Source organism: Hylobates moloch, unplaced genomic scaffold (assembly GCF_009828535.3).
Source record: "Hylobates moloch isolate HMO894 unplaced genomic scaffold, HMol_V3 SCAFFOLD_20, whole genome shotgun sequence".
NCBI classification, from domain to species: Eukaryota; Metazoa; Chordata; class Mammalia; order Primates; family Hylobatidae; genus Hylobates; species Hylobates moloch.
This window is the reverse complement of record NW_026652295.1, coordinates 44,959,567-44,978,803: the sequence shown is the minus strand read 5'-3', so window position 1 is coordinate 44,978,803 and position 19,237 is coordinate 44,959,567. Positions and strand designations below refer to the sequence as shown.

The following is a 19,237-nucleotide window of genomic DNA, read 5'->3' as shown; positions in this document are numbered from 1 at the left end:
AATCGATTCATCTGACAATGGGCTAATATCCGGAATCTACAAAGAACTCAAACAAATTTACAAGAAAAAAACAACTCCATCAAAAAGTGGGCGAAGTATATGAACAGATACTTCTCAAAAGAAGACATTTGTGCAGCCAACAGACACATGAAAAAATGCTCATCATCACTGGAAACATTATTTGAAAACACAGTGTCCCAAAGTGTACTAGGCTTAAGTTCGGTATTTTGCAAAAATATTCAATAAATAGTTTAAGTAGATTGTTGGAAAAATATTTGCTCAATAAAGCATCATTATTTTTCAGGTTCTAATGAGGGAAATGATGTCTACCTCCCACCAACAGGTGTAGAATGTGAAATTCTGAAAATGTGGGCATAGGATATAAATGTCAAGCAGCCCCCAAAAAGACAAAGTTCCCTACATTAAAATAGATAAATTAGACAACTTCTGCAGTTTGTCTACTTAAACAGCTCTTGGGAAGGGCACCTCCTTTAAGCCACTCTAAGCGATATTTGAAGTCTTACCTGTAGTCATCTATGTTGAGTTAAAATCTACTTTCTCTTATATTATTAAAGCTGTACCAACTTTGTTTTGGTTAGTGTTTGGATGATACCTATTTTTCTATCCCTTTCAATTTTTCTGAGTCTTTATATTTTAACCCAGACTCTTGAAAAATAAAAGACAGATTGAACCAAATGAAAATAAAAATACAACATATCATAATTTCTATCACTATGCACTTATATTAGAAAAGAAAAATCTGAAATTGATAAACTTTCAAGAATCATCTCCTTCTAAGAACAGAGTAAAATAAGCCCAAATAAAGCAGAAGGAAGGAAATAGTAAAGAACAGAAATCAATGAAGTTGAAAATTTAAAAAAAATAATGAAAATCAATGAAAGAAAGAACTGGTTTTTTGGAAAGACCAATAACATTGCCAGAGTTCATGCAAGACTGATAGAGAAAACACCAATGACCAATGTTTGAATGAAACAAGGAATATCACTGCAGACATCAAAAGGGATGATAAGAAAATACTATGAATAACTCTATAAACATAAATTTAACAAGTTACATAAAATGGATCAATTCCTAGAAAAACATATTCTAACAAAACTATCCAATATACAATACATAATTTTAATAGCCCTACACTATTAAGGAAATTGAATTTATATTTTGATAACCTCCCAAAAAGAATTCTCTATGCCCAGATTGTGTCATTGGAAAACTATACCAAATGTTTAAAAAAGAATTAACTATGAGTTCCATTTCTTCCAGAAAGTAGAAGACAAAGGAACATTTCCCAGTCTATTTTATGAAGCTGGTATTACCTTGATATCAAACCACAGATAGTACAGAAAAAAACTACAGACAAATACTACTTATGAATAAATTAATAGATGCAGAAATAACAAAATATCAGAAAATAAAATTTATCAGTATATGAAAAGAATTACCAAGTGAAGTCTGTCAATCCACATAGGCTGCCGTATTAACAAGCTAAAGAAGAAAAAGCACATAGTTGATACAGAAAAATCATTTGACAAAATTTGATATCCATTCCTGATATCCATTCATGATATCAGGATTCATGATAGAGGGAAATTTCCTAACTCAATAAAGGACAACTACAAAAATCCTACAGTTAACAGGACACTTAAATGATGAAAGACTAAATACTTCCCCCATGTGATTGGGAACAAAGCAAAGATCTCTGTTGTCACAACTCTTACTCAGCATAGTGCTGAAAATTTTAGCCTGTGCAATAAAGTAAGAAAAGAAAAGAAAATACATATAGATTCGAAAATAAGAAATAAAACTGTCTTAATTTGCAGATTACATGATTGTCTACGTAGAAAATCCCAAGGAGTCTACAAAAACCTCTGGAATAAATACAAGGTATACATAAAAATAGCAATTGTTTGGTTACATACTAACAATGAACATGTGGAAACCAGAATTAAAAATACATTACCATTTATAATAACTCAAGAAATATTTAGGTATAAATGTAACTAAATGTTTAGAACTCATATGCTAAAATCCACAAAACATTGATGAAAAAAATCAAAGATCTTAAGGGAGAGACATACTGTGTTCCTGATTGGAAAAGTCAACACATTAAAAATGTCAGTTTCCTCCAAACAGATACCCAGGTTTGATGCAAATACTATTCCCAGCAAGATTTGTTGTAGATATATACAAGGTTATTCTAAAATTTATATGGAAAGACAAAGACACTAAAATACATAAAACAATTTTGAAAAAGTAGAATAGAATGAGAGGAATCATTCCACTCAATTTCAAGGCCTATTATTAATCAAGATGATTTAGTACTGGCAGAAGGATAGACACAAAGATCAGTGGAACAAAATAGAGTATCTAGAGACAGATCCACACAAATATGCCAACTGATTTTTGGCAAAGGTGCAAAAACAATGAAATAAAGATGGCCTTTTTAAACAAATGATGATGGAGCAATTTGATAGTGTAAGCCAAAGCAAACAAACAAAACAACGACAAAGAACCACCCCCAACACATACAAAACATGAATTTCTACCTAAGTCCCATATCTGATATAAAATTAACTCAAAATAGATAACAGACTTAAATGTAAAACATAAAGATGTAAAACCTGTAGAAAGAAATATAGAAGAATATCTTCCTAATTTGGGATAGAAAATAGCTCTTAGACTTGACACCAAAAGGACAGTTCATAAAAGGAAAAACTGATAAATTGAACCTCATCAAAATTAAAAGCATTTGCTCTGTAAAAGAGCTCATTAAAAAGATTTAAAGAAAAGCTACACACTGGGATAAAATATTTGCAAACCACATATCCAACAAAGGACTAGTATCTAGAATATATAAAGAACTCTCAACACTTAACAGTATAATACAAAATCCAGTTAGAAAATGGGCAGATGACATAAACAAGATGTATCAATGAAGAGAATATTCAGATGGCAAATTAGCACATGAAAAGATGTTCAACATCAATAGTCATTAGAGATATGCAAATTAAAATCATGAGATACTACTACACATCTATCAGAATGGCAAAGATAAAAATAGCAACAACACCAAATATTGGTGAGGATACAGAGAAACTGGATTACTTATACATACGGTGGAAATATAAAATGGTACAGCCACTCAAGAAAACACTTTCCCAGTTTCTTAAACATCTAAACACGCAGCCAACCATATGACCTGGCAATTGCACTTCTAGGAATTTATCACAGAGAAACTTAATGTTTACATAAAAACCCAGATACGGACGTTTATGGAAGCACTATTTATGATAGCCCTTAACTGAAAAGAATCTCACTGTCTTTCAACCTTATTCATTTTTATTGTTTTTATTTTTAGAGACAGTCTTGCTGTGTTGCCCTGGCCAGAGTTCAGTGGTGCAAATCATAGCTCACTGCAACCTCAAAAACTCCTGGGCTCAAGCGATACTCCTGCCTCAGACCCCCAAAGCAGTGGGATTATAGGCATGTCTAGCCCAGCCTTCATAATGTTTGAATAAACTGTCATACATTCATACAGTGGAATACTACTCAGAAATATAAAGGAATGAATGATTGATACACACAATTTGGATGACCATTCAGAGAATTACACTGAATGAAAAGCCAGTCCCCCAAAATTGTATACTAAATGCTTCTGATTATATGACATAGTGAAATTCAAAGTTATAGAAGTCGAGAACAGATTAGTGGTTGCCAAGGATTAATGAGAAGGTAGGAGTGAGAGAAACAGTGGGGGGTGGCTATAAAAGGGCATCATTTAAGATCTTTGTGGTGATGGAAACATTCTGTATCTTGACTGTATCAATGTCAATAACTTGGTTGTGATACTGTACTATAGTTTTGCAAGATGTTAATACTGGGAAAACAGTAATGGATACGTAGGCTCTTTCTGTAGCATTTCTTACAACTGCATGATAATCTACAATCATCTCTAAATAAAAAGTTCAATTAAAAAATATACAAGCACCACTTCTACAACATACCGTGTGTGCCTGCCTTTACTTCATAACACTGAGGCTGCTGACATTGCATACAAAAAAAGAACAAAAGGAAAGCAAGTAAAACAAACACAACAACAAAACCCTATTACATAATTTCTAACACTGTGCATGACCATCTTTCACTCTGCAGTTATATTGCAGTTACTTTAAATGCCTCACATCAACAATTATCTCAACTGCTGATTCAATGTATTTGGATGTGGTTAGTCTACACTTGTGGCCAGGTGCTTATAGATGTTACAAAAAGCTACCTACTAATGGGAAGTTAAGAATTCTCATTTGCACGAAACTTTAACAATGAAAATGAGTTATCTTCTAAGTACTGGTTAACAAACAATTACAGATAGGAATGTTGGAAAGCAGTGTAGATGTCTGGATCACTAATGTAAAAAAATGGGACTTCATTTTCTGGTGGCTTAATGATTTTTGGGCCTGCAAGTTGCCCAGTAGCACCCAGCACTGTGTTGCAGGAGTAACCATGTGCCATCTCTTGGGAGGTATAGAAATGACTAATACTGAAGTAGTGACGAGCATAAATTATGCCTTGAGATATGTATAATGCTGTAATGGAATATGAAAGTATGGTGATTTCTTTTGATGATAGAGTCATGGAGAAGATTGTGGTTTGTTGCCCACATTCATAATTGAAGAAACTGCTAAATTATACTTAGACGCCAATAAAAATGATGGCTTTTTTTTTCCCAACAAGGTCATAGACCCCTGCTATCAAACCCTGTGCTACAGTATGTTCACAGGTTGCTAAGAGTGATCTGATAAAGAGGGGAAAATTAATGATGTAGGAGAGAGAGTCATAAATGTAGAAGAGAGAAGGCAAGAGTGTAGGATCCATAACACAAATGGAGAAGTGTTGACATTTCACAAGGGCAGGAACCTCCATCCATGTTAAGAGGAGGGAAGGCATGGAGAATGGGTGCAAATGTATATACCTTGCAGGATTTAGTAGCGAGAAACTGAGACTGCTACTTGATTGCTCCATTTTTCCAGTGAGTTACAAGACAGGGACACTATGTCAGAGTGGAGAGGTTGGGTAGGTTGTACAGGTGAAATAGTCATTCTGAAAACTAGGAAAGTGAACAGATTAGAAAAGTGTATAGGATTGCAAGACATTGTTGCATAACCATGGATTTCCCATAAACCAGTTGGCAATTTTGAACCTTTTTGTTGAACAATATTCAGCTATAGGTTGCTTATAAGTCTACTAATATCTTGAAAACAATGTTTAAATGTCACAATGTTGATATAATTTCTAATTATTTATAATTATTATTTTCTACTTATTTCATAGTACAAGAAAGGAAGCTACAAATAGGCAATAAAATGATCAAAGGGAACGTTACATATTAGGACAGAACAAATTAAAATGTCTGTAATTCAGATCCGGCTGAAACAATCAAAATTTATAACTAATTACCAAATGTAATCATAATAATTTTTCTTTTGACTATAACTTTAGCATTAGGATTCTTGAGGAAAATGGTCTTAAACATGGCTTAGGAATGCTTACTAATATAATCTGTGTTTGTTTTATTTCAGTGTGGACCAATATTTACAGTCTTTGCTATGGGAAACCGAATGACCTTTGTTACTGAAGAAGAAGGAATTAATGTGTTTCTAAAATCCAAAAAAGTAGATTTTGAACTAGCAGTGCAAAATATCGTTTATCGTACAGGTAAAGAATATTTTCAGATAGTCCATTCGAAATCCAACATTGGAATCCAGGAGTAGTTTTAGGTAAAAATTACATCCTCATTCCTCTATCAAGAATGATGAGGGTCTATTATTTTATTCTTGAGGTATGGGTAGAAGAGGAAAGAGTTATGGGTAGAATAGTTTGGCCATTGAAATGCAAATGAATGGCAGCCTAATACATTTGGATTTGAATTAGACACGTGAAAGTGATAAGGTTACCTCATTGATGTTTTCTTTAGAGAATATTTGGAATCTGTATCATGTTACAGCTTCCAAGATGTCACTAACTCTGTTCCACTGCTGTGTATACAATGTTCTACAGGGTACAGCTCTTAGACTGGTTGCATGTTACTCAGTCCCTGAAACTAGAATACCATGGCTTAGTAAATCCTTTACAGTGGCATTTTCTGACAAATTTTATAGGGCTGTTATGGTAAGTGGGAGCTTGACTTGCCCTTTCACAAATCCTCCATGCTTCCAGTATGGCTGTCTGCCTTCATTTCTTCCTAGGCTGCAATTGTTTGTACTGGGGCCATGTGTCCTCCCTGGAACGCAGAGCTGGTTCAATTTCTGTCTGGTTCTTTTTTGTTCTTTCACAATGCTTTTGCTTGCTTCTATTCTCTGTGGCGTCTTTCTCTCTGTTTCGCTTTTTTCTTCTTTGGTTCCTTTTCATGTAACCTTTTGTGCATTTCTTGCCATTAAGACAAGAAAGTTTGTTTTAAAAGCTACCAGTAATCAATAGAATTATATATATATTTTCTTCTTGTATGCATGATCATCACAACCTGGTGGTGAAATTCTTTGATTATTTAGTGCTTCTTGATACCTGGACTATGGAATTTTAGATCAAATAATATAAATATTTTGAAGGCCTTTGATCTGTAGAGTCACATATCCCTTCAGAAAAATTTACTAAGTTACCTATCAGAGGTGTATGGAAATGATTGAGTTTTTTTCACCTGAGCCTCTTCTGGGGACTTTCATGTTTAAATATTTTGTTGAACAGATGAAATATATTAATATTTATTCTTGAGTCAGCTTCCCATCCCTCCCATATAGTAGATGTATGCTACTATACATAGAGAAGATGTATAGTAGCATATTATACATACCAGTATAGTATATGTATGGTAGCATAGTATACATACTATACTGGTATGGTAACATAGAGAAGATGTATGCTCAGGAAATCTAAAAACTGTTTGTCATTAACTTACACAAAATGTATCTTACATGTAATAGGACGATGAAATACAAAATTAAAACTTATTCTTTGAAAAAGTTACTTCAATAAAATGACAACAATGGACACAGGGGACTACTAGAGGGAGGGGGTGGGTGGTGGGGGCAAAGGTTGAAAAACTAACTATTGAGTACTGTGCTCATTACCTGAGTGATGGGATTAATCATGCCCCAAACCTCAGCATAACACAATATACTGGTATAACAAACCTGTACATGTACCCTTTGAATCTAAAATAAAATTCAAAATTTTTTTAAAACAGAAAAAGTTACTTCAAGGTCAATAAAACAAGATAAAATAAAAATATAAAGAAATGAGTAAAAAACCACAATTTCTAATTAGGAATGTGTGTTGTAAAAGGAGCATGAATACTAACATAAAGAAAATAGTGGGCTCAAAGCTATTCATGGGGTTAGGAAAGGCCTCCTGGTGGAAGTAGTGTTCAAGAAGACACTTGAAGGACAAATAGAAATTTGCAGGAGAAGTTGGAAGCTCATAGGTATAAGTGTGTGCGATTGGGTGGGAGTAGATATCAGTATAATAAAGGAGAGAACATTCTGAGCAGACAGAACAGCCTCTGAAATGCTGGGATTTGTAAAATATCTGTTTTTAGTGTATCTGCACTATAGATTTGGAGGGAGAAGGGCTGAAAATACCAGCTCTCTTAATCACCCATTTATAGATTATCCCTTAAAGTGAATAGATTTCCATTATCTCACAGAATACGGTGAATCTTTTTTGTTTGTTTTGAGATAAAGTCTCTGTCGCCCAGGCTGGAGTGCAGTGGTGTGATATTGGCTCACTGCAACTCCACCACCTGGGTTCAAGCGATTCTTCTGCCTCAGCCTCCCTAGTAGCTGGGATTACAGGTGCCCGCCACAGCCAGCTAATTTTCCTATTTTTAGTAGAGATGGAGTTTCACCATGTTGGTCAGGCTGGTCTGGAACTCCTGACCTCAAGTGATCCACCTGCCTTGGCCTCCCAAAGTGCTGGGATTACAGTTGTGAGCCACCACACTCGGCTGAGAATAGGTTGAATCTTTATCTACTTTTATTTATGGGAGGTGACCTTATGTGCTGGGAGGACTTTGGCTGTAGTCCCTGCTGACAAAATAATAGTAGATATATATTGACTGTGTGTTTCAAGGAGTTGTTGCTTATTTTGAAAATAGTTTTCTTTGTTCATAGCATCAATTCCAAAGAATGTCTTTTTAGCACTGCATGAAAAACTCTATATTATGTTGAAAGGGAAAATGGGGACTGTCAATCTCCATCAATTTACCGGGCAACTGACTGAAGAATTACATGAACAACTGGAGAATTTAGGCACTCATGGGACAATGGACCTGAACAACTTAGTAAGGTAAATAGATGCATTAGTATGATTTAGTCTTGCTTTTTGTTTTAAATTAAAAAATGGAAACCTATACATTGGACTTCAAACATTGTCAGGTTGATTAATGAAATCTACCTAACTAGGCTATTAAGAGATTATTTTAATCTTTTAAATTATTTTTTTTTGAAACGGAGTCTGGCTCTGTCACCAATCTTTTAAATTCTAATTCAGTTTAGCATTTCTATTTCATGGTGAGCAAACAAGCCAATACAGTCATGGTAATACATTTGCAGTAATTTCTCCTTAGTCATTCCATACATTTGTGTATAAACTACATGGATTTTCTTCTTATAATTTTCATACTTCCTTTAGAATTTTGATAAAACATTCAGTGCAATTTGTGATTATTAGAATGAGAGGACGTTGAGAGGATAGGGGAGAGAATGGAATCATAAAGTGGTGAAAAAGGTCCAGGAGATGTTTGTGTTACTTAACAAGTGGCTCAGGCAAAGTCAGTGTGGGCCTCAGGACTGAGCCCCAGGGTCCTCTAATAAGGGAGATCCCGAGAGAGAGGGAAGAGCAGCAGACGGAGTCAGCCCCATTCTGAAGCTTTCTGGAAAAGTTAAAGTCAGGGCATGGGAGCCATGAAAAAAATTTCCCACATGCATAAAGAGATTTCGTAAGTTGAAGTTACCTGAGTCACATTGCCATCTCAGCAGGAATCCTGGAATGCCCAAGGCAAGATTCAGCAGTTCAGGCTCAAACAGAATGACAGTGAACATTTTGTTAGAGGTCCAGTAGTAGGGGGTACAGGGGGGACTCAGAAACAAATAACCAAATTAAAAAATGTGCTGAAGCATACCCAATATCTATAACAAAATGAAGATATTGAAATGAACAAAATATTCTTGGGTATTTTTGAAACTTTGGGTGGAGGAGATTATGAAGGGATGGTAAATAAAAATTAAATAAACAGTATTAAGTGTTTTAAGGCATGTTAACAATATTTGATATTCTTTATCTTAAGTATGCTATAGTAATCATTTTATTCTCTGAATGGTAAAACTTATTGATGATATGTACTATATTTCAATGGGCAATAGTTTGAATTTATGGGATCCTGTGAGACATTAGGAAATTTGGTGACTAATATTGCCCTGATTCTTTGTTTTTGTTGCTGTTGTTGCTGTCTAAAGGCATGGATTATATCTTAGCTACTATTATTTGCTAAATAAATTATTGTTGAATTGTATTAGATCAGTTTATTTATTATCTCATATTTGTCAGAGTCTAATATGCTTGTTTAGAAAGCATTTAAATATCTTCAGATAAATCAAACCACAGTTTCAGTTCCCCCTGTATTATCTTGACCACAGTAAGCAAATATCAAAACTTCTTAAGAGTGACTTTTTCCCAAGATAATCTATCACCTATTATCTGCTCCCCATATATCGCTATAAAATGATGCCCTGCTTTGTATCCTTTGCCTTTCTTCTTTGGTCTTTGGGTCTGACTTTCTGTGTGTTTCTGTCTTTGTAGACATCTCCTTTATCCAGTCACAGTGAATATGCTCTTTAATAAAAGTTTGTTTCCAACAAACAAGAAGAAAATCAAGGAGTTCCATCAGTATTTTCAAGCTTATGATGAAGATTTTGAGTATGGGTCCCAGTTGCCAGAGTGTCTTCTAAGGTAACAGTTGTTTCCTATAATTAATTCATTGACCAATCTTCTCTTAGCAATTCAACACCCTTCATTTTTCTGTTCTAAGTAGATGTAACAGCAGTTTAAGTGGGAGAGAAGCCGTTTCTTATGACCTGTTTGTTTTTGGTGGCTGTATGTGAATTGAAGGAGGACCAAGGAAGAAATATGCTTTTCTTATTGTGATGATCAAAAACAAAAGACAGAAAGAGATTGATGGGATTAAGAATTTATTTTGAGGCCTTTTATCCCATGTACAGCTTTTTATTATTGCACTCGTTGCTACAGTTAAGATTCCTGCTAAATCATCAACCTGAGTAGTCTCAGAATCAGACACTGTGCTCCTCATTCTCTCTGAGGCAAACATGGGCGTGGTTAAGTGCATTTCTCACGGTTCAGACAAATGTTTGTAAAATGAGGCACATGCAAAGTAACTGCATGATTTTGAAATTTCTTGGAAGAGGCTCTGTCTTTCTCCATCTGGGTTGCTATAACAAAGTGTCATAGACTGGGAGGCTTATAAACAACAGAAATTTATTTCTCATTGCCCTGGAGGCTGGAGGCCTGAGATGAGGGTGCCAGCATGGTCACATTCTGGTGAGGGCTATTTCTCATTGCCCTGGAGGCTGGGGGTCTGAGATGAGGGGGCCGGCATGGTCATGTTCTGGTGAGGGCTCCTTCCGGGTTGCAGACTCCCAATTTTTCACTGCATTCTCATGTGGTAAAAGGGGCAGACAGACTCCCTCAGACCCTGTTCATAAGGCTACTACTACTCCTTTTCATGAGGGCTCTAGCCTCATGACCTAGCTACCATCCAAAGACCCCCACCTCCTAATGACATCACCTTGGGGGTTAGGATTTCAACATATAAAGATTTGGGAGAGACACAGACATTCAGACCATAGCCTACATAGACCATTCATCTACAATGGTGACTGTTCAGACAAGATTTAGAAGATGAGAGCCAGTTTGTGTTTCCCGGCTTAAGTCAGCGATCGGTTCCGTGCATTGGGTTTTCATCCTCCTGCAACTTACAGCAGCCATAGTAAAGGCAGACCAAGCAAGTGTGGGTTCTGCCTTCTTATTCAGTGCCAACCCGGCAGGACTCCAAAGTTTTATTTACAAAAGATACTAAAATGTAGTTGCTCTGCCTCCCCAACTGTCTTTGTGGACTAATCATTCGAAAGGTAGACCTTCCATGAAATTATACCTGAAAATGAAGAATAAATTTGGAGAAATAATTTTAATTCCACAGACATCCCTTTTTTATGCTATGACCTGTTATTCCTAAAGTGCTTTCCAATTAATTTCTATATACACTTTTTCTCATGTAGAAACTGGTCAAAATCCAAAAAATGGTTCCTGGAACTGTTTGAGAAAAACATTCCAGATATAAAAGCATGTAAATCTGCAAAAGATAATTCCATGGTAAGTATTTCTTACCTTTCTTTTGCTAATGTAAAGATAGTAATAAATTATGGTTGTTAAAATATATTTTGCTAAAATACATGAGATTGATTAGATACCATTTTTGTGTCAACCACTGTACTGGACATGTTGAGATACATTATTTCACTGTTACATCATCACAACAACCTATGTAGAAGAGGTGTCCTATTCCACATAAGAAAAAACCAGAGACAACAAGCAAAAAATACAATTCTGATGTTCTGTATTGATTTCTGTGTTATCAAACAGTTGGCTGTGTCAATAGCGACAGGTGAAGGTAATGGCAAATTAGGAAAAACAAAGCTCTACAAAACAGGCTTTGTTGTTGATGTCACTACCATTAGTTGTTTCTTCAGATGCAAGGAGGCAGAATAGTATAATTTAAAAAGCCAGGCACTAGGAACCTGTGCTCTAAGTGTTATTCCAGATCTGTGGTTCTTCAAATGTGGCCCATAAACCAACAGCACCAGCATCACCTGGGAATCACTCAATCAGAAACTCTGCAGTAGGCCAGGCATGGTGGCTCACGCCTGTAATCCCAGCACTTTGGGGGGCCGAGGCAGGAGAATTGCTTAAGCCCAAGAGTTCGAGACCAACCTGGGCAACATAGCAAGACCTGGTCTCTACAAATAATGATAAAAAAAATTAGCCAGGCATGGTTGCACACACCTGTGGTACCGGCTACTCAGGAGGCTGAGGTGGGAGGATCACTGCCTGGGTCAAGGCTGCAGCAAACCGTGATTGTGTCCCTGCACTCCAGCCTTGGTGACAGAGCGAAATCCTGTCTCAAAAACAAACAAACACACAAACACAAACAAACACCTCTGAGGTAGACAATCTGCTTTAACAAGCCTTACCTTCGGTTCAGATGCTTTCTAATGAATGGTTCTCACCTCTGCCTCTCATTAGAATCACCTCCAGGAGCTTTTGAAAACTGTCTGAGGCCAGGGTCTGCCCACAGAGACTGGGTTTCATTTGGTCTGGACTGCCTAGGCTCAAATCCAGTCACTGGTTGTGTAACCTTGGGCACAGTACCTAGTCTCTTGGCCTCAGTTTCTTCACCTCATAAAGTTGTGGGAATTAAATGATTTAATTTTTGTAAAGCACTGAGAATAGAGGACTGGATAGGAGCTTATCATTGTTATCATCATTTAAAAAAACTCTTCAAATATTTTTATATTTAAAGATGGCATCAAAAGTTTTTGTTTTTAGTTAAATAGCAAATATTATCACAAACAGCTTTGCTTAAAACTAGAAAGGAAGATGGCCTTAGGAAAAAGGACTATGTGAATGTTTAGGTATCTCCTTCCTGAGTAAAGGGAATAGGAAACCATACTGGAAGGCCCTTCATTGATAAACTGTGTTTCAGCTAATATTTTTGTTTTATGAACAACCCAGATAAACACACATGTTCTTTGCATTATTTTCCAGGACTTAGGGGCAAAAGCACATGTATATAAAAGATGTACCCAGATAGATCTGTAATCTATGGGCCTAGCAAATAGAGTTTTTAAATTCCCAGTTAAAATTCCCTACCAAGGCTGGGTGCTGTGGCTCATGCCTGTAATCCCAGCACTTTGGGAGGCCAAGGCGGGTGGATCACCTAAGGTCAGAAGTTCGAGACCAGCCTGGCCAACATGGTGAAACCTCATCTCTACTAAAAATACAAAAATTAGCCTGACATGGTGGTGCACGCCTGTAATCCAAGTTATTCAGGAGGCTGAGGCAGGAGAATTGCTTGAACCTGGGAGGCGGAGGTTATGGTGAGCCGAGATTACGCCACTGCACTCCGCCTGGGCGACAGAGTGAAACTCTGTCTCAAAAAAAAAAAAAAAGTAAAATTCCCTACCAAAATACCTCTAGAATAGCATTTATTTTTCTTACTCTGAAGAAATGAGGTATTTTTAATCATAGGTACTCTTAACTCCCTATTTGTATTAGTCCGTTTTCATGTTGATGAAACAGACATACCCGAGACTGGGCAATTTACAAAACAAAGAGGTTTAATGGTTCCACATGGCTGTGGAGGCCTCACAATCATGGTGGAAGGCAAGGAGGAGCGAGTCACATCTTACATGGATGGTGGCAGGCAAAAGGAGAGAGAGCTTGTGTGGGGAAGCTTCCCTTTGTAAAACCATCAGATCTCATGGGACTTATTCACCATCACGAGAACAGCACTAGAAAGACCTGCTCCCATGATTTGGTTACCTCCCACTGGATCCCTACCACAACATGTGGGAATTCAAGATGAGATTTTGGTGGCTTCATAGCCAAACCATATCATTATTTGAATAAAAACGAAGTTTGAATTCTGCTGAAGCTAATCCAGTGTTTAAAACTTTAGGAGAGAATTCAACTTGGTCATCCATGAGCAGTTTAACTTTATTTTTTATGTATTGCATCTCTGTTTTCTCTAGCAGTGTTCACAATGAGCTTGTGTGTGTGTGTGTTTTGTGTGGCTTTTTTTTTTTTTTTTTTTTTTTTTTTTTTTTTGAGACAGAGTCTTGCTCTGTCATCCAGGCTGGAGTGCAGTGGTGCGATCTCAGCTCACTGCAACCTCTGCCTCCCAGGTTCAAGCAATTCTCCTGCCTCAGCCTCCTGAGTAGCTGGGACTACAGGCACATGCCACCACACCTGGCTAATTTTTATATTTTTAGTAGAGATGAGGTTTCACCATATTGGTCAGGCTAATATCAAACTCCTGACCTCGTGACCCACCTGCCTCGGCCTCCCAAACTGCTGGGATTACAGGCGTGAGCCGCTGTGCCTGGCCGAGCTTATGTTTTTATACTAATATTAAAAAAAAAGTGTGAGCTAAGAAGAAATTTAAAAGATTGTGTTGTCTTCAACTGCATAAATAGATTTCAGTGGCCTAGTGAAGCAGAAGACTGGGTAGAAGTTGAGTTTCATTTTTAAAAAATATATACACATTTTATTCCATCATTAATGTAAAATGTGATTTCTTTCATGTTATTTTAGATATATCTTAAACTAGTGTTTTTCATTTAAAATTATGACTGTGTCACAGAGTATCAAAATAATGAAATATATCTATAGGATTTTCATGAGGTATAAACTTTGTCCTGTGACAACTTACATTGTAAGTATGATAGAGACAAGCAGTAAATGAAATTCATGTCTAAACTATTTTCAATTCTGCTAATCCATTATTACAAAAACAATAAGAAGACATTAGCTAACATTTTTGGGGTGCTTACCTTGTGCCAAGCATAGTGTTACACATTTCACAAGTAATTTCTTATTTATTTTCACAGCTTTAATACCAGCAAAACTGAGGATGTTAAACCCAGAAAGCTAGGGATTAGAGTAGTTAATCTCTTGAAAAATTACATGCTTTAGTAAATAATAGCATCAGTCTCTTTTATAATGTATTTTATATGCTAGTGATTGAATAGTTTTTTTTTCTGTGTCATAGTATCTGAAGCAAAGCTACTATGCTGTGGTACAATGCAGTTCTCCAAATCCTTAATACAAGAGAGTTGTGATTTGTGTCTCTGAGGGGGCCAGTATAGCATAGTGGCTTAGAGTGTGGGCTCTGGAGTCAGGGCTAGACTCACAGGGTTGGGATCCTAACTCAACCACCTTCAAGCTATATGTCCCTGACAAAATTCCCTAACTTTATTGTGTTTCAGTTTCCTCATATGCATAATGGTGAAGATAATAGTATCTGTGGGGAACCACAGACACTGGACCCTATTTGAGGGTAGAGATTGGGAGCGGGGAGAGGAACAGATAAAAACAATTATTGTGTATTAGGCTTAGTACCTGGGTGATGAAATAATCTATAACAAGCTCCTGTGACACAATTTTACCTATAGAACAAACCTGAACTGTACCCCTGAACCTAAGAAAAACAAAACCCTGACAAATAGAGCCAGGGAAGGTCATGAAGAGAGGGTTCTCATGCTTGAATGTGTGATTAAAAAAAGAAAGAAAAGAAAACTCTACGAAAACGACAAACCTGCACAAAGGCCATCACAGCCTACACAATAATACTTCTACAGGAACACCTGTTTAGCAACTGGCCTGTCCAATATTGTTATTGATCTTTGTAGACAAGGATAATGATTGCACAACAATTATGTAATCCTTTTCATTTTTTCCTTTAAAAATCGTTGTCTTCCTTTAACTCTCTGAATACGCACATAGTTTACTATTGCATGCATATTTCCGTCGCCATGCTGTATTCTCAAGTAAACATCTTTTCTTAAAAATAAAAAAAAGATAGTAGTATCTGCATCTTAGAGTTATAGTGAGGAGTGAAATGAGTTAAATACTTGCAATACACTTAAAACAGTACTTGCCCTTAGCAAGCAGTGAGTTGATATTAGCTCCCATTATTTCTATCACCTAGATATAAGTTATTTAAGATTAAAAGTAGATGAGTAACTTAATGAAAATGTTGCAGTGTCTGAATTTTTTCCCATGATGGGGAGCCATCACTGGCATGGACAAATCTGGGGAAACTGCCCTATGAAGAAAATACTTTAGTGGGATTTGTTTGGTGACTTGGGAACATGTCTTGAGATGGGTAGCCTTGGATGGGGCCTTGGATGGGGCCCTGCCCTGAGCTGTCACTGTTCAAGTCAAATGTCAGCTCTCTGTATGGTTTTAGAGTATTGTGGTATTTATAATATTCTGGCTTGGCAGTTCTGTCTCCCATGGTGAATGGGCTGAGAATCTGTATGGTGGATGAGGGAGTAGTTTTCTCCTGAATGCACCAGAGATGTGTGTTTCTCTATTGCTTGCATTTTCCTAAGAGCAGAGGTTTATAAGACAGGGATTCCAGGGCAGTGTGGAGGGCAGAGATAATCACACACGATTTGCCAATTCAGTTTGGTAAAGTAGAGATCCAAAGTGCATTTTACCCTCTGAAAGGTTTTATTTTAATCACTTTTTAGGTACTAACTCATTTAATTCTCACAACAATCCTATGAAGTAGGTACCATATTATGAACATTTTATGGATGAGGACACAGAGGCACAGAGAGATTAAAGTAGCTTGTTCAAGGTCATCCAGCTCTTAAATAGCTGAGCCAGGATTTGAACAAATGCAGTGAGGCGGTCAAGCTCCAGAATCCCTACTCCTAATTACTATACTACAGTAAGGACATAAATCCTTTCACATGCTTCAAACTGCAAAACCTGGGAATGGCAGAAATGATCTCTTTCATATTAAAGAAAAATGCATGATCTCTTGTTTATTAACATCAATATTTGTCACATAGCCATGGTTTGGCAATGTTTATTTCTTTTAAACAGACATTATTGCAAGCTACGCTGGATATCGTAGAGACAGAAACAAGTAAGGAAAACTCACCCAGTTATGGGCTCTTACTGCTTTGGGCTTCTCTGTCTAATGCCGTTCCCGTAAGTATATTAGTAAAGTATGAGTTACATTGCTCTCCACTGTCCTTTCATCTTTTTTTCCTTCATTTCTTTCTTCCATTCCTTTTTCCACTTGTCACTCATTATGGAAAAGAAAAAAACTACAGTAGATTTGGTTGTGAGATAAAAACCAAAACTGAATGCCTAATGAAATCTGATTAGGTTACAAAGGAGACAAAACAGATCTCAAGCAAATTCTGTCCTCTGAAAGGCAGTGTGTAACAGGATGAGGGAAAAGCTTGCCCTTTGGGGCCAGTTGTAGACAATGTCTGTTTATGGAGCACTTTTTGCATGTCTGCCAATGTGCTCAGTCTTGATATCGAAAAGATGAATAGGGATTGGCCACAGGCTTTTACTGGAAAGAATAAGTAAATGGATAGTTTCAGGTAACTTGGGCTTAGATGCAGACATCCCAATTCATAGTTGTAGACTGTCATGGTGGTAATTTAAATTTTCTGTGCCTCCATTTCCTAATAAGAGATAATGTACTATTTTACCTAATAAGGGTAAAAAAAAAAAAGGGATAATGTACGTGAACCTCCCACTGTGGTCTTAGAACTTGGGTGCTCAGTAAATGGTAATTCTCATTTCTCTACAAAGCTGTTATGAGGATTTAATAAGATAAGCCTAGAAGGTATCAGTGAATATTAGCTCTTTCTCTCCATTTGTACCCATTCTCCTTCTGTGTGCCATTCCTGTTTGCATTGTTTAGCATTATGGTCATACAAGCTTCCGCATGAATGGTGCTGGTGAAATTGGAACTTTCAACACTTCTAAAGAGAGGCAAGACTTAAAAAAACTGTGTTTTTTTTTGTTTTTTTTTTTTGAGATGGCGTCTCATTCTGTCACCCAGGCTGGAGTGCAATGGCGTGATCTCAGCTCACTGCAACCTCTGCCTCCCGGGTTCAAGCGATTCCCCTGCCTCAACCTCCTGAGCAGCTGGGATTACATGCATGAGCTACTGGACCTGGCCAAACAACTGTTTCTTTTAAAATCTGTCTTGAATTAGATTAGAGCCATGAGATTTGTCTGTCACGTCATATTCAGTGCAAATAGTTTCCTGGGCCAGGAGGTTCTCACATTAGCCTAAGATGCTACTTATATTATCTGAAATTAAAGGGTAACTTTTTAAATATACTTGTTTTCTACTAAACAGGAGGATTTAACCTATCCATAATGATATGTGTGGGCATTTTTATTCCTTTTTCTTCTAACAAATACAAATGAGGAAGACGTTTAAGTATTATTTATTTAGCCTTACTTTTATAAAGGCCTAGGTTGTTAAAGGCTTTCTCAGTCCTGATATTCTAGTTTCCCTTAACTTGTTGAAAAATTTACTTCATAAAGAGAAGAGATAGAAATTCTGGCCTCTTTTCTCAAATGTGTGTTAGCCAGTGTGATACACATTTCATCTGATATGGTCAAGTAAAAGTAGTCTAAACCCTTCCCCTTCTTTATGTACTTATAATATTATTCTCTGGTTTTTCCTTAAATAATATTCTTGGAAGCTGATTAAGCTATAGCAAAATTGAAAAACAAACATCAAAACAACTCTCAAAGTAGCAACAAAACAGGCACTCCTGTCAAAGAATTATTTCTCAATATCTTGTTAGAAACATCCCCCGGAAGAAAGACACACAAAGCCCCATTGATCTGACACAGGCGAAGTCAGTTCTTTGGAATTTGTTCTTGGCGCTGGTCTGAAAGGATTTAAATCATTCATTTCAGAAAGAAAGTGTCTGATGATTAGAGAAGATTCCATCTCACTGGCTCTTGCTGGCACCTCCAAGAGGCAGCCTGGTGAGCAGGCAGAGATGCTGGAGAGGCTTTAGAGTCAGATCCAAAGCCAATTCCCAGCACTGGGTAACAGTGGGCCAATTGTTTAACCTGCCTAAGCCTCAGTGCCCTTATCTGTAAAATGGGATTAATGCTATACCTACCTTAAAGGGTTGTTGTAAGGATTATTTTGGTAAGAAATGGATCGTGGCTAATAGCACCTGGTTCAGCATAGGTCTTCAATAAATGCTAGTTTTCTTCCCTTACAAAAATTATCTCCCTAGTTTCAGTCAATCATTACTTTCAATGGCCCATTAGTACTGAACATAGGCTTCCAAATATTTGATGGCTCAAAGGCCCCAGAGTGGGAATATCCACTGCTGTTCTGGTTTGGTGACCTTTATTGCTGCTGAGAATACCAGAAGCCCTGCCAAAGGTGTAGGTGGTGGGGCCTGTCTTTTCCTGGAGCCCAGAGTGTATCTATATCTCCTCTCTCCTACTTTGTATTCTGCCTCAAGGCCCATAGGACTCAGAGCTGAGGCTTCAGATGGGTTAGGCACTGGGTCACTAGGAGGCT

At 37.0% G+C, this 19,237-nt stretch overlaps 1 protein-coding gene across 3 annotated transcripts in view; it reads left to right on the top strand.

The window, feature by feature from the left end:
- Positions 1 to 19,237, top strand: part of LOC116460488 (24-hydroxycholesterol 7-alpha-hydroxylase) — a 138,499-nt gene that overhangs the window by 41,002 nt on the left and 78,260 nt on the right. For all 3 annotated transcript variants that reach the window (XM_032141726.2, XM_058432126.1, XM_058432125.1), the window contains exons 2-6: positions 5,595 to 5,730; positions 8,181 to 8,355; positions 9,868 to 10,017; positions 11,361 to 11,454; positions 16,759 to 16,866. In XM_032141726.2, the coding sequence (XP_031997617.1) occupies positions 5,595 to 5,730; positions 8,181 to 8,355; positions 9,868 to 10,017; positions 11,361 to 11,454; positions 16,759 to 16,866 (663 nt within the window). The remainder of the gene's footprint in view (positions 1 to 5,594; positions 5,731 to 8,180; positions 8,356 to 9,867; positions 10,018 to 11,360; positions 11,455 to 16,758; positions 16,867 to 19,237) is intronic.